This window comes from Choristoneura fumiferana, chromosome 3 (assembly GCF_025370935.1).
Source record: "Choristoneura fumiferana chromosome 3, NRCan_CFum_1, whole genome shotgun sequence".
Classification (NCBI taxonomy): domain Eukaryota; kingdom Metazoa; phylum Arthropoda; class Insecta; order Lepidoptera; family Tortricidae; genus Choristoneura; species Choristoneura fumiferana.
The window spans coordinates 16,338,712-16,352,791 of NC_133474.1; the positions used below are offsets into that span (position 1 = coordinate 16,338,712).

General features: G+C 38.8%; 1 protein-coding gene across 1 annotated transcript; it reads right to left on the reverse strand.

Moving 5' to 3' along the window:
* Positions 1-4,543: 4,543 nt before the first annotated feature.
* Positions 4,544-8,593, reverse strand: LOC141426111 (uncharacterized). The gene is made up of 4 exons (XM_074084972.1): positions 8,404-8,593; positions 7,479-7,616; positions 5,705-5,884; positions 4,544-4,687 (listed from the first exon to the last, which is right to left on the reverse strand). Exons 1-4 carry the CDS (start codon positions 8,428-8,430, stop codon positions 4,544-4,546), a joined length of 489 nt encoding a protein of 162 aa, XP_073941073.1. The 5' UTR covers positions 8,431-8,593.
* Between the last annotated feature and the right edge of the window lie 5,487 nt (positions 8,594-14,080).

Consider the following 14,080-nt stretch of genomic DNA (forward strand, 5'->3'; position numbering starts at 1 on the left):
AACTGAAATTGGACGGTGATTGCCAGGCTCTAATCGATCTCCAGATTTATAAACAGGTGTAACTTTTGCTATTTTTAAGGAGTCCGGGAAAATACCCTCCTCAAGGCATTTGTTAATACATTTACACAAATCATCACAAATTATATTTTTTACACATTTTACTATTTTTGCACTAATACCATCAATTCCTGTGCTTGTATTTGAATTTAGGTTATCAATAATTTTTGTAATTTCATCTACTGTACAGGGTTTAAAGTTAGTTATTAGTGTATTGACAATTAGACTGTGATTTTCAACATTCTTAAAGTTATCAGGTATTTTATCAGCTAGTACATTACCAATCGTGGCAAAAAATTCATTAAAATAATAACTTATTTTTGTTCACATGTAGTTGTTACCGACCCAATTCTTAACTTAAAATGGGCATTGGTGGTCTTAGTTCTGTTGTTAGAAAGATCGTTTATTAGTGCCCACATTTTTAAAGGCTTCCCCTTACATTTTTTAAAAGCATTATGATAAAAATCTGTTTTAGTCGCCTGTATCAATGAAGCAACCTTGTTTCTTTCGTTTAGGGCTTCTTGTCTAACAACATTGTCAGTAGGATTTTGTAGTGATTTGTTCCACATAGTATTTCGCCGATTTATAGCTGCAATTATGTCTTTATTAATCCACTCATTTCTTGGTGGGTTAAGTATCTTTATTCTTTTAGTTTTATTTTTATTAATTGTGGTTATTAGGAATTCCTCAAGTTTAGCATATTCGCTATCAATACTGTAATCATTTATTGATTGAACAGCATTAAATAATTTTCCATAGTCAACAGAATCATACTCAGTTTTTTGCCTTGTAATAGGCTGACATTTTTGCACCTCCAAGTAGATCTGTTTATGGTCTGTTAATGTTGACTGAATGATAGCCATGTGAAATGGGTGACCTTTTAAATTTGAATGGACATGATCTAATAGAGTTTTGGTATCTGTAGTTTCTCGTGTACAATGTTCTACGTTAATTTTGTTTAAAATAGAGAATCCGCTTTCGCGTAGTAATATCCTATACTCTTTCGTAGTGCTTGTTTTTTCGAGTAGGTTAAGGTTAAAATCACCGAACAGAATTGCTCTTTTTCGTTGTTGCAGCTGCGTAGACAGTGTTTCTAGAAATCTTTCTGTGTTTGTGCGTCCAGGTTTATAAATTGCTCCTATGTCCAGGGAAAATTTGTCAATATGCACCCATAAGTAATGATTGTCTTCCACACATCTCTCATCTATAAGGTTGTGTTTTAAATCATTATGAATATATATGGACACACCACCTCCTCTGCTATGTTTCCGGAAGTTAAAGTAATGCGTGTAGTTAGGTAGTTGCAGCATTAGTGCTTCCTGTTCACATTTAATCCATGTTTCAGTTAAGACAACAATGTGCACTTTCTCTAATGCTTGCAGGATGCACTTGAGTTCATCTAGTTTACCTTGTTTAACTAAACTACGAATATTAAAATATATGAACCTTAGGCTTTTTGCGTGCATTGTAATTTTTTCATAATTTTCTACAACTTGATAGCTGATTTGTTGATTACCATTATTGGTTAAGGGTATTTGATTTATATTCTCTGACGTTAGTTTTTTGGCAACATCGCTATAATCTTAGGTATTCCTTTGATATATTTTATTGTTAAATTATTTTCTCCATTCTGGGATCGCGCTTGTAGCTCATCTTGTAGGCTTTTTATGTGCTTTTGTTGCTGTGGTGTATTATCAGAATAGACCCTTACATCCCTGCTGGATATTTTGGATTTATTGCGCAAGATTGATTTTGCTGTCTCTATAGTAGCAAATATTGATTTTATCGGACGGGTTTTCCCTGGGATATATTTTCCCAGACGTATGTTTTTTAAAGGAGTTTTGCAGATTGGATCTGCCATTTTGATAATATTTATTACTTCGTTGTTATCGTGAGTAACTCGTTCACGTTGATCACCTTTTGTAACTAATATGACACTTTAAACAATACTCTGATTTTTCGCATTATCCTAAATTACTCGGAAACAAAAGAAGATCGAGGACTGATATTAAGCATTCTTAGGGCCTGCCAGTACACCACCTGAAAAATTGACTAAATCCGTTGCCGGGGCCACTCTTGTTCGCTTGCTTGTAAGACCCTATTCTCAGTTTATAATATTTGATTTCGGCTGTACCACTGAACCGATTTTCAAGTTTTAGATGCTCATTCGACGCAGTATTTAAGATTCTTCGTATTTAAACTCACACAAAAAACCCTGGTTGTTATTTTACGAAATAGGGTGGCAAACGAGCAATGTGTCATCTGATAATAAGCTTACGCCACCATCCATAGAAACCCGCATCACCAAAAGAACTATTGACACGTTACGCTTAAAGCTAGAAACACACTGCCTCCGCAACGCACCGCCCCGCCACCGCTCTCTGTGTGTTTCAAGCTTTAAGGCTGCGTTCAGACATGGCGGGAATCGCGCGGTTTTAGCACATCGTCTCTTTCTCAAGCAATACTTTGAAAACAGACAGTGCGCTCGCGACAAAACGAGCGGTTCAGTACCTGTAAGTCGGCGAGCCGCCGCTGCCGGCTGTCGGGCGGCAGCGAAGACTCCACCGTGTCGGCGTCGCACAGCTCTGACGTCTGATTCGCATCGCCCTCCGTGTCCTCCGCACGCTTCTCCTCTTGCTCTGGAACATAAGAGACATCTATACAGACCTACGAAAATTTTTGACTTTACTTGACTTGAAAATACGTACGGAAAATCGATTACTAGAATATCAATTAAAGTAGGTAGATTCTTCGGTTGGGGTTCACGGTTGTTTTTAATTTTGGCACAGTTGAGGATGCAATTGGAAGCAACATCATTACATTACGAACTAACTTGTGGCAATTTTGTCGTTCCCGCCCCGACGTAATGTATTTTTCTTCTACTCTATACTCGATGTCGCTGGAGTCGTAGAAAATGTTATTTTTATTCAAACGGTTGGATTTGTGTCTTTGTACTTGATTGTAGTGCTTTACAACAAACTTCGATGTACTTATCTACGGTCTGTGGCTGTCGCACCGTTTGCGTATTTTAAGCAGCGGTGTGGAAAGCATGGTAACAAACGGTGCGCATACGATGCGTCACTGCGATTCCGTCTTTCACCGTTTTTTAAGCAGCGGCATGGCCGCTCCTTAATCCATGTGCTGTCAATTTAGTATTGTATTGCATACGTTGAAAATTACATTTCATTTGTATGAAAAAAAAAATAACAATTAGTCACATTTTTATAAAGTTGCAGAACAAAAGTTGCTCAGTTATGCGAGTAGAATCGAACCTTGGATTAGAAGCTCCATGGTCAGAGACACCCTGTATTATTATGATGTAAAGATTGCCAAGAAGACGATGCTGCCCATCTTCTGGTATTCGTAGATGAATAAATGGTGAATGTTACCCCCCGTGGCATCAGCATCGATAGCGGTGGAGGGGCAGCCGAGTGCGGGCGGGGGCGTGGGCGAGGCGCGCGGCGCGGCGGCGGCGGCGCGGGGCACGCGCGCCACGCTGCGCGGTGCCGCCGGCGCCAGGGCCTTGCGCGCCGCCTCCACGTCCTGCCACACCTGCCACGTTGGAGTTATTAATGCCACTAAGTACTTCACGACACTAAAGCCAACATCACACTATACCTAAGGGTAGAGCTCGAAATCGATCATCATTGGCGACGGCATAGCCTTGTAGTTGGGCATTTTTATCTACCGTTGTACCCTGAGTTTATCTCTCCGATTTCAACAAAATTTGGAAGGTAGACTCAGATTCCGAGTTGGAAAAACAGGGTCTCCAGATGTGTTCCCAAAATATTGTATATGGATGTGTCCGTTTTGTTACGAAAATTATTAAGAAAAATGTGTAACAAAACGGACACATCCATACAGGGTACAACGCCCAGTTATAGACCGAGAGATAGTGACACAAAATATTAGGTCATTTGTACCAGTTTGGCGGTTCTTCAGGGGTCTAGTTACGGAATGACAAAAAAGAAATTGATGGTCATAGTGGTACACAGCCCAAATATTAGGTCGAACGATTTGTACCAGTTTGGCGGTTCTTCAGGGGTCTGGTCATCTACCTCACTTACACACTTTATATTGGGCTTCAATCACTCCTGCTGGCTCGTGCTGAGCCACCGACCGACTTCAGACTGGTAGAAAATTATTTTCATGGTTTTTGTAGTCGGTTAAATGTACCCCTGAAAACCGCCATACTGGCACAAATGACCTAATATTTTGTGTCACCATCTTCCGATCTATTAGAGAACTTCTATGCTTGAGGTCCCATATTCTTTTCCAGGTCCGTAGCGAAAACTACTATACCATATGTAGGTAAGGTATTATGTAGTGTATATATAGTTATATTTATTTAATACTACTTTTCATTCATCGCCTTCCCGCAAGAAGAATACAATTATCCGGGAAAAAAACTATCCTGTGTTCTTTCCAGGGTCATCTTTCCAGCGGTTTAAGCGTGACGAGGTACCAGACAGAGTTACTTTCTCATTTATAATATTGGTTGGGACGTGTGTGATACTCCTACCTCTACATCGGTGCCGGGCCCGCCGCCGCCGCTCAGCAGCCCGTGCGCGATAAGCACCTGACACCGCATTATGTCGCAGTAGTCCGCCAGACATACTGCGTCCTCCGCCTACAAAGTAAATGTAAGTAAAAATTATTTACGAGTATCTTTTCTGTCCGGGTTGTAGATAGGCGTATGTTGGCAGGATGGATAGCCCTAAAGAAAGACAGGATGCGGGCTACTATAGCAGCTGCCACGATTGCTTCATAGCTTCTGCGGAGCTTCGTGGCACGCACCGCGATCCTATGCGCGTTCTTCGGATCGTCCTTCCCTGGTGAGACCCAGCCCATTTGGGTATCGGAAAATTAGGTGCGTCAACGAGCAAAGGGTAGTAGCCGACTGCTGGTTACGTACCTAAGGTGGTTACTGGTTATGTACGGGGAACAAGGGGGCGATTTTGATCCGAGCGGAGAAATTGCTGGTTTTGCTCTACCCACATGTGTCACGAAGAATACGGTATTTGACAACTCCTGATTTTGCCATATCTTAATATTATTATGAAAATATAGATATACAGATAGTGTTTAGCGAAGAGAAAATTTAAATCGGTTGAAAATTGGATTTATAGTGATTTTTTGAAAAATCTACATACCTGTCTCTTTCTCAAACGCTTTTCTCTATGCAGCAAGTATGGCGGTACTGGTGTGTGACGTCACATGCCAGTATGTCTTTCTCTGTCTAAGCTTGAATTTCAAACCTTTATAACTTTGTTATTTGTAAAGGTAGCTTAAAAATTGTTTTTCTATTCGATAACAGGCATTGTGTAGTTTTACTTTATAAAACATATACAAAATAGTCAAATACCGTATTGTCCTAGTTTTGTTTGTCAATGATGTTAACTTTAATACTTTCCGATGGTGTCGCGTATTCGTTGGTTCACGGGACCTGGCATGCCTTTAGATTAACTAAATTAGGTTCCTGTGGTAGTAAAGCGAGGAGCAGAGGATAAATCGAGCCGATTTCCTAATAAGCTTATATCAATAACGTGGACAACAACCGAGTTTTGATCGCCTTAAGCCGATTTTGCGTCTATAGATGTAGAGACTAAATTCATCGTTAAGTTAAGAAATACCCTTATCTAACAACCTTGTTTATCTGGTTCTTGTGCCGCTGGTCGAAGTGCGTGTCGAGATGGCGCTCCTCGTAGAAGGACTTCCCGCAGAAGGCGCAGGTCCACTGCGAGGGCCTGTGCTGCAGCTTGGCTGAGTGCTGCGGCGCGAAGATGTCGCGCTGCGGGTGGAACGGACACTCCAGCGGCAACTTTACCTGAAGACGCGTGATAGTCGGTAAGTACATACCGCAGTCATCTAAGTACTACTGCTGTCTACTATTAATATGCATTGCATCACTTAATATATCTGCTATTAATTTTCTGATGCAACACTTCTTCTTTTATTCACATTTCGGTCACATAACAAATAGATGCAGAATTTTACAGTTCGATCTTACGTTTTACTGTATGTCATGCGAATTCATCACTGCAGTAGGTACAGGCAAGATAAATACGAACTTTCCCGGCACAATACGATGGCAAAACATTATTTACTGCATCTGTACGTACTTGTAATTATTATTTATTTTGTGACTGCAGCACAGCTAAATCAGACGATTATAACTTGATCCAAACGAATATTTGTTATTCATTTTAAAACTGCGTAAAATAACCCAAATCACGTCACACACAAATGTACCTAAGTACCTAGTTAATATATTAATCGAATATGACCCCGCAAAACAAACATACCTACACTCATATCGACATCATATCAAAACAATGCAGGGCATCTGGCCAGTGAGGCGGTTTATGAAATCGGTCATCATAATTATGATGAAATCACAAACGTGCTAGTCGACATCGAGGCTCTTGATGAACTTAGCCGAACTAACACCGTTATTATAATTTTTTGAGTTAAATTGTAGGTGCATTGTGACTTTCGCGGGCCTAGCCCGAAATCCGAGTTATTATTAAAGTTAATATTTAAATTTGTTTCACCGTTTTCAACGTTAAAAATATATTTTTTCCTTAAGACAAATTTAACAACAGCACGCTTAATAAATATAACGTTATAAAAACTTACTACATAATTATGACTCTATCGAACCAACTAAATCGTAACGGTTTGTGGTACCTATTTAACCGACTTCAAAAAAAGGAGGTTATTAATTCGGTTGTACCTTTTTTTTTTGCTTGTTACCAGTTGTTACCTCAGAACTCCGTCATTTATTTGTTTGGCTAGGGATGCTTTCAATTAGGTTAGGTCCCATAAGCACCAAATCAGGATCTGATGATAGGATCTCAAGGAAATCGAGGGAACTCTTCAAATATTGTAGGGACACCTATAGTAATTTTGATATATTTAGTAGTAGGTAACTCGTGCGTTTGCTCTTGAAAACCATCATTTGTTGAAGTGGAACTGATGATGAAGATCACATTTGACCAACGGAGCGACTACTCAATAACAAGTATTTCACGGGTTGAATTTCAATTACTTTAACACAGTTGCTAAGCAAACCATGAAAATAATTTTCAACCAGTCTGAAGTCGGTGCAGCACGGGCCAGCAGGAGTGATTGAAGTATAAATAGTATGTAGGTGAGGTAGACGACTATAGGTCCACTCCTGCTGGCTCGTGCTGAGGCACCGACTTCAGACTGGTAGAAAATTATTTTCATGGTTGTAGTCGGTTCTATTTTTGTTATAATTTTTTTTCACGCTTTTTATCATAGAAAATGTCATGGTGACATCGCATTACTTGTCAAGGGAATTCATTATGAAACTTACTGTGAGAACGTTCTAGGGTGGGGGTCAGGAATTAATATATGCATAAATTAAAATATGTATGCCTACGGCGTTATTTTACCTGAAATCTTTCTAAAACCGGTAGCCATTTGTTTTGTATAACTTTTCGCACGATTTTGGAGTTGTCACGAGAACAAGTGATCTTGAAGACGGACGGGCCCGGCCACGGGATCAGCGTCAGGAACAAGAGGGTCAGGACCTTGAACAACACAAATAGACTTAGGAACTTAAAACTCCTCAAAATGAATACTTAAAATTTCGCAATTAACTTAGGAATGTTTTAATCTTAATCAACCTTAATCATATTTTTGGGTAGTAGGTAGGTACAATTCTTATCCCTCCAATTCCAATTCCAATTCTTGTCCCTCTCGGGACAAGTAGGGAGACGGTAGACAGATACCTACTCTCTATCCGAGCCGTGCCCATAACTCAGCTGAACCGCTTTGGGTAATATAAAGGTGTATGGATATCTTTACTTCATGGGGATAAATACCCTGCCTAAGCTGTGTCTAAGTAGTCCGAGGATGAAAATAACGGTGGAATAACACTTAATTTTATTTTTTGACTTATGTTACGTGCGTTACTGTGTTAGTTTACTTTACAGGGTGTAGCATTTGTAATCTGTTACATTTCATCAATCTTAATAGTTAAATTTCATCATTATAATTCATTGAGACAGCGTTTTAACTGTGGAATGGTGAACATGGCCACCGTTAATTAAGTGCAGCGGTTTTTTGCAATTTTTATCGCTGCTTTGAGAACATTATACGTTGATTACTACAGACAAGCTGCGACCAACCAATCGTAGGCCGTTCGCAGCGTGAGTTCTATTAACTCTAAACAATCAGTTCCTAAGCAAAATCTAAACATCAATTACAAAACAGGCACATTATAGGTTATGCTTACTTACTTGTGTCATTTCACTATCGATTTTCCAGCATCAGATTCTATCATAACTCGGTGGAACTTATGCATTTACCGCTTACCTCGAGAGAGAACGACGTGGTCCTCATTCATATCTCTTATGCGGCAGATAGTCGAAGAATCTTTTTATTTTTATTTCGCACTCAAATTAGGGATTAATGCATTAACAGTTGTTAATTTTACTGAAGGATTATATTGAACTCAATAGGCCGTCACCGGCACATCAAGGCGCATGCGCGACTTACCCCTCCAATGGGGTTGAGACATTGCAATAATACTTTAATTTGTAAATTATATCAATACCATGTGTGATTGCACTTGTTAGTTTATATTTCACATAAGCACATGGATATCTATTCAGAGCTCAAATAAATACACATGGCATCTCTCTCGTAAAACGTCAAGTTTATTACTGAAAACGGTAACTTTTTATCTATGACATCTCATGAATAATTTAGTTGGTAAAATATAAGTATAACAGTACATGTAACGAAAGGAACGGATGGTTATAAAATTAAAAATTTGATTTAGGCCTACCTGGGGTGCATAATTTTCAGGCACCAGTAAACTATAATACCTACCCACTGCTTTAAATGAACGCTGGGCTTTTAACTGCAGGAAAACGACAACTCACCTGGTGAATATGGGTGCACAGTGAGTGCCGGATTAGCCCATAAGCAAATTAGGCAATTGCTTAGGGAATCACGTATTGGGGGGCACCATAAAAAGCATCAAAAAAAAATTGGTAGCACATAAAAGGTAAAGCTGGTTACGGCTACTTATGGATGGGGGAGGGGTGCCACGGGCGTGGATTGCTCAGGGCATCAAATAGTCTTAATCCGGCACTGTGGATGGATGAATAAATGTACCTACTATACGTACTTAGGTATTTCGTAGATCCTTACACCAATATGGCTTGTCTTAGTTTATATTTATATGCTATATCTATTGCTTTAACTGTTAAAAAACCGGACAAGTGCGTGCCGCGCGGGCCACACGCAGATACACGTAGATTCCGTACTTTCATGCTAAAAATATTCAATATAAAGTGTTGATCGATTACTTTTTAGCTTGTAAAGCCTTCTAAGTACTTCTGAGCTGTGATAATTTTCCTTTTAAATTCTTTAACTATAATGATTTTCCTATATTATTCAAACCAACGGTTTAGCTTATAGGGGGGACATACTTGACTAAGTAAAATTGTCACTCACTTTAAAGCTTAATATTTTGAAAACGGATCCCTAACTAATCTTACGAGGCCTATAGTGTTTACCTATGTCACACTCGGCAATCGAACCGACAAATCACAAAAAAAACACATCCTATAATAAGTAGGTAAGTACTTTTGTGGCATAAAACCATTGGACCTTGAGACTATACCTATAAGAGATTTATTTTTTGAACATAATTAGTTTATACTAAACGCAAGCATAAATACTTAGTTTTAACTAAACGCAAAATGACAGTTCTTTTTAAAAATAAAGGAGCGTTTTGTTTGAGTTAATTTTTATATCTTCAGTAGAGAGTAGGTACGATTTTTTCCCACCGTGGCGTTAAAAAAATCCATTTTGTATAATTGGCCAAACTCTTCAGCCATCCTATATTATTCTTAAATACTTACTTAAAACTTACCTAGTTAGTGGAAAGTCGGACTTCCAGGAAAAAAAAATTATAGTTAATTATTATCAACATGGTCTCGTATGGCTAACTAATTGGTGTTTTTTTATGTTAAGTTTTCAGATAAGAGGTATTTAAGTAACGTCACGGTACTAACACAACCATAATTACTCGCACATTTGATTTGCATCAAAGTCAATAAAACCGCATAAAGCGTAGGTACGAAATGGTGGCAAAAACGACGTACTTAAGTAGAAATTAATCAAAGAATTAAAAAAAAAACTATTTCTTCGGGTTGCAACAGTTAGCAGCAAAAATGACTGCAATACCGACGACTTAAAGAGCAGTTGCCGGAGAATACTAGAGTTTGCAAACTAACAAAGCAATAAAACGGCAATTAACAGGTCAAAACAATCTGTGTTTGATAACACGCGGCCAAAACCATAGCGCGATTGGGTTGGCACTAGCTCCGCGGCGGCAGCGGTCCTGCCCGCTAACAACACCTCTGCTGAAAATCAAGGTCAGTATTTATATTTTATTGACAGCACGACACCACTAACCTGCCCTGCTTAAGTACCCTGATTTTTTTAAATCGAACTCAAAAGCGATAATTTCTTTATACATATCCGTCGTTGTTATTAATATACCAACTAGGTACATTACCTTTTTAATGGCGTGGAAAATTCGCCCCCAGTTGAGGGAAACGAGGGATATATCCCTTATTTATGGGTATGGGTAATACCCACTAATGACCACACGAGTTCCCATAACTGCCATAGTGGGCGTTACGGGAGCATGAAGAGACACCTTGACGCCCACTGGCACCGTCTAGATATCTAGATATATCTAGTGTTTCTCCTTTGACTTACTACTTCATTCAAATTATTTACGTAGGTATCCTTAGAAACTGACTGTTGAAATATCTTCTTACACCCAATAACTTATAATAGTGATATTCCAGTAACTTCCAGGAGTTGGGAACGTGCAGCTGGGTTTTTAGCCGGTGAGAGTCCACACTATCTGGGCCTTCCGTTCCCAGTCGTCCATAATGGATTTTCCTGACTCTACACCCCCATCTTCTATAAAGCACCTCATATAAAATTTAAAAAACCGGCCAAGAGCGTTTCGGACAGGGTTCCGTAGCCATTACGAAAAAATTAAGTAATATTTTTCTAAGGATTTCGTACTTTATAAAAAAAAATTTTTGTTGTACCATTTTGTCGGCATACTTTACATATATATCCGTGCAAAATTACAGCTTTCTAGCGTTGATAGTCCCTGAGCAAAGCCACGGACGGACGGACAGACAGACAGACATGGTGAAACTATAAGGGTTCCGTTTTTGCCATTTTGGCTCCGGAACCCTAAAAACTGAAACAATTACTTATTTTGTTTACACAAAAACAAGGTCCTAGTGTCTTTGGCACAGAAGTGTCTTTGGCCTTTCGGGCGAAGTGATTATTCCACCTCAGTGTTTTTAATCTATCTACTAATATTGATCACTGACCCAATCCTTCAAAAGTGTTTGTCAATTCAAATGGCTGAAAAAGGTACAACACAGTTTCTCACGTATACACACGTGAGAAAGTGTGTTGCGTCACAGAATAAGTAATAGTACAAGCAGTTGCGTACCTCTTGCACCCGTTGCATGAACGAAAATGCCGTCACCGAATCGTAAATATTGAACGCTTTCGATTCAGTGAATAAAACAAGATATATTTTGTCTAGGCGAAGCTAACTTTACGAATATTGCCTAAATCTTACTAAATACGCAACAGCAACAATAATTTACTCATAAAAATTAAACCTATGTACTTAGTTGTTTAATTAAGTATTATAAAGTTTCACTGATAACTTTCGTATATCTCCACAAGTTCGAAGAGATACTTACGGATTCAGAAGGCGTTTCCCATTAATGTGGTGCGGCGGGTGGAAGTAATCAAACTCGAGGCAGACGCGGCTGCGGCACGCTTTAACATCCGATACACGTCCCGATCCCAATAATCCTATATATATTTTTAATTCGTCCATGATTTTAAGTTTTATCTTAGTACGTATAGTTAGGACTATCGGAGTGTCCAAGATACTTTTGATATGCTGAAAGGGCCTTTTTAGGATTCCGTGGTTTTACAAGAAACCTTACAGTTTCGTCATCTGCGTCCGTCCGTCCACGGCTTTGCTTAAAGATCATTAGTGCTTGAAATATTCGGTTATCGCGCGCTGTTCCCTCGGGAACTGTGCATTTTCCGGGATAAAAAGTAGCCTAATGTCACTCTCGGGCCCATAAACTATCTCTATGCCAAAAATTACGTCGATCCATCGCTCCGTTACGGCGTGAAAGACGGACAAACACAAAAAACCGACTTCAAAAAAATATCAAAAAATGGAACCGACTACAAAACCCTTGAAAATATTTTTCTAGATACCTACTAGCTCGAAGTCACTCACTCAGCACGACCCAGCAGGAGGGATCGAAACCCATAGTATGTAGGTGAGGTAGACGACTATTGTTCCACTCCTGCTGGCTCGTGCTGAGTAACCGACTTCGAGCAAGCAGGTACCTACTTACATATAAAAAATATTTTCAAGAGTTTTGTACCTAGTCGGTTCCATTTTTAGGGTTCCGGAGCCAAAATTGCAAGTCTGTCTGTCTGTCCGCCGTCCGCGGCTTTGCTCAGGGACTATCAATGCTAGAAAGCTGTAATTTTGCACGGATATATATGTAAACTATGCCGACTAAATGCAAAAATAAAAAATATTTTTTTTAGGGTAGAGGACCTCCCATAGACGTAAAGTGGGGGTGTTTTTTTTCGCATCCAACCCTACAGTGTGGGGTATCGTTAGATAGGTCTTTTTAAAACCATTAGGGGTTTGCTAAGACGGTTTTTCGATTCAGTGATTTGTTTGCGAAATATTCAACTTTAAAGTGCAAATTTTCATTAAAATTGAGCGTCCTCCCCTCTAAAATCTAAACCGGTGGGAGAAAAAATTGAAAAAGTTCATGATGGTTTGTAAGTATATCAGACTTTCAAGGAAAACTATAACGGCTGAGTTTGCTTGAGAATTATTAGTAGTTTAAGAGTAAATAGCAGCCTAAGGTATTAAATATACCTAAACTTGGAAGATTCCGTATAAAATACGAAATCCTTAAAACATATTACCTAACTTTTTCGTAATGGCTACGGAACCCTATTTCGGGCGTGTCCGACATGCTCTTGGCCGGTTTTTATTTTTTGTTATTTTTTTATTTTTTTGATGTCGGTTTTACTTTTTTGTTATTTTTTTTAAATAATATAAGCGTCAGCGGGAAGGCAAGATACGATCGAAGGTCGAATTTTGCACTTCGTAGTATCTAAAGGGGCTGCATGGTCCTGATAACATTACATTGACATTGACAGGATGCTGTGACGAAACGTTCTCTTTAACAAAACTCCCAAGTAGCTATGCAAAAGCTACCGGACTCGACTCCTTAGGTAGGTGTAGGTAGATGTTTGTATTACTTTATATGATGAACTAGCTGTTGCCCGCGACTCCGTCCGAGTAGAATTCGTTTACGGAAACTACGAATACCTATGCAATTTTCCGGGATAAAAACTATCCTATGTCCTTCCCCGGGACTCAAACTATCAGTAGTCATATACCAAATTTTATATAAATCGGTTCAGCGGTTTGGACGTGAAGAGGTAACAAACAAAAAAATAAACTGACTTACAAACTTTCGCATTTATAATATTAGTGGGATACGTACCTTATTCGCGGGGGGCAAATTTCGTCCCTCCCCCTGCTAACTGTCGTAATTAGCAATTGATGATTTTCCAGAACAACATTTTCCAGGAAATCATTTTTGTGGTAGTTTTGTTAATTTTGACTTTACTAAAGAATAGCAACGCTTTTGGATTCCTCTCATCTTGTTTTATAAATCTGTTTACCGTTTATTTATCTACTGAATTTTATTTACTTATTTATATTTATTTAAAACAGATACCTACGCCACTCTGTAAGAACTTTGTTTTGTTACCTACTTGTACAGATACGATATCAATTAGGTACAAAAGTTATAATAAAAATCAGTCTAAACTTATAGAATTTAGTTACATAAATAATTAAACATATTCTGTTAAC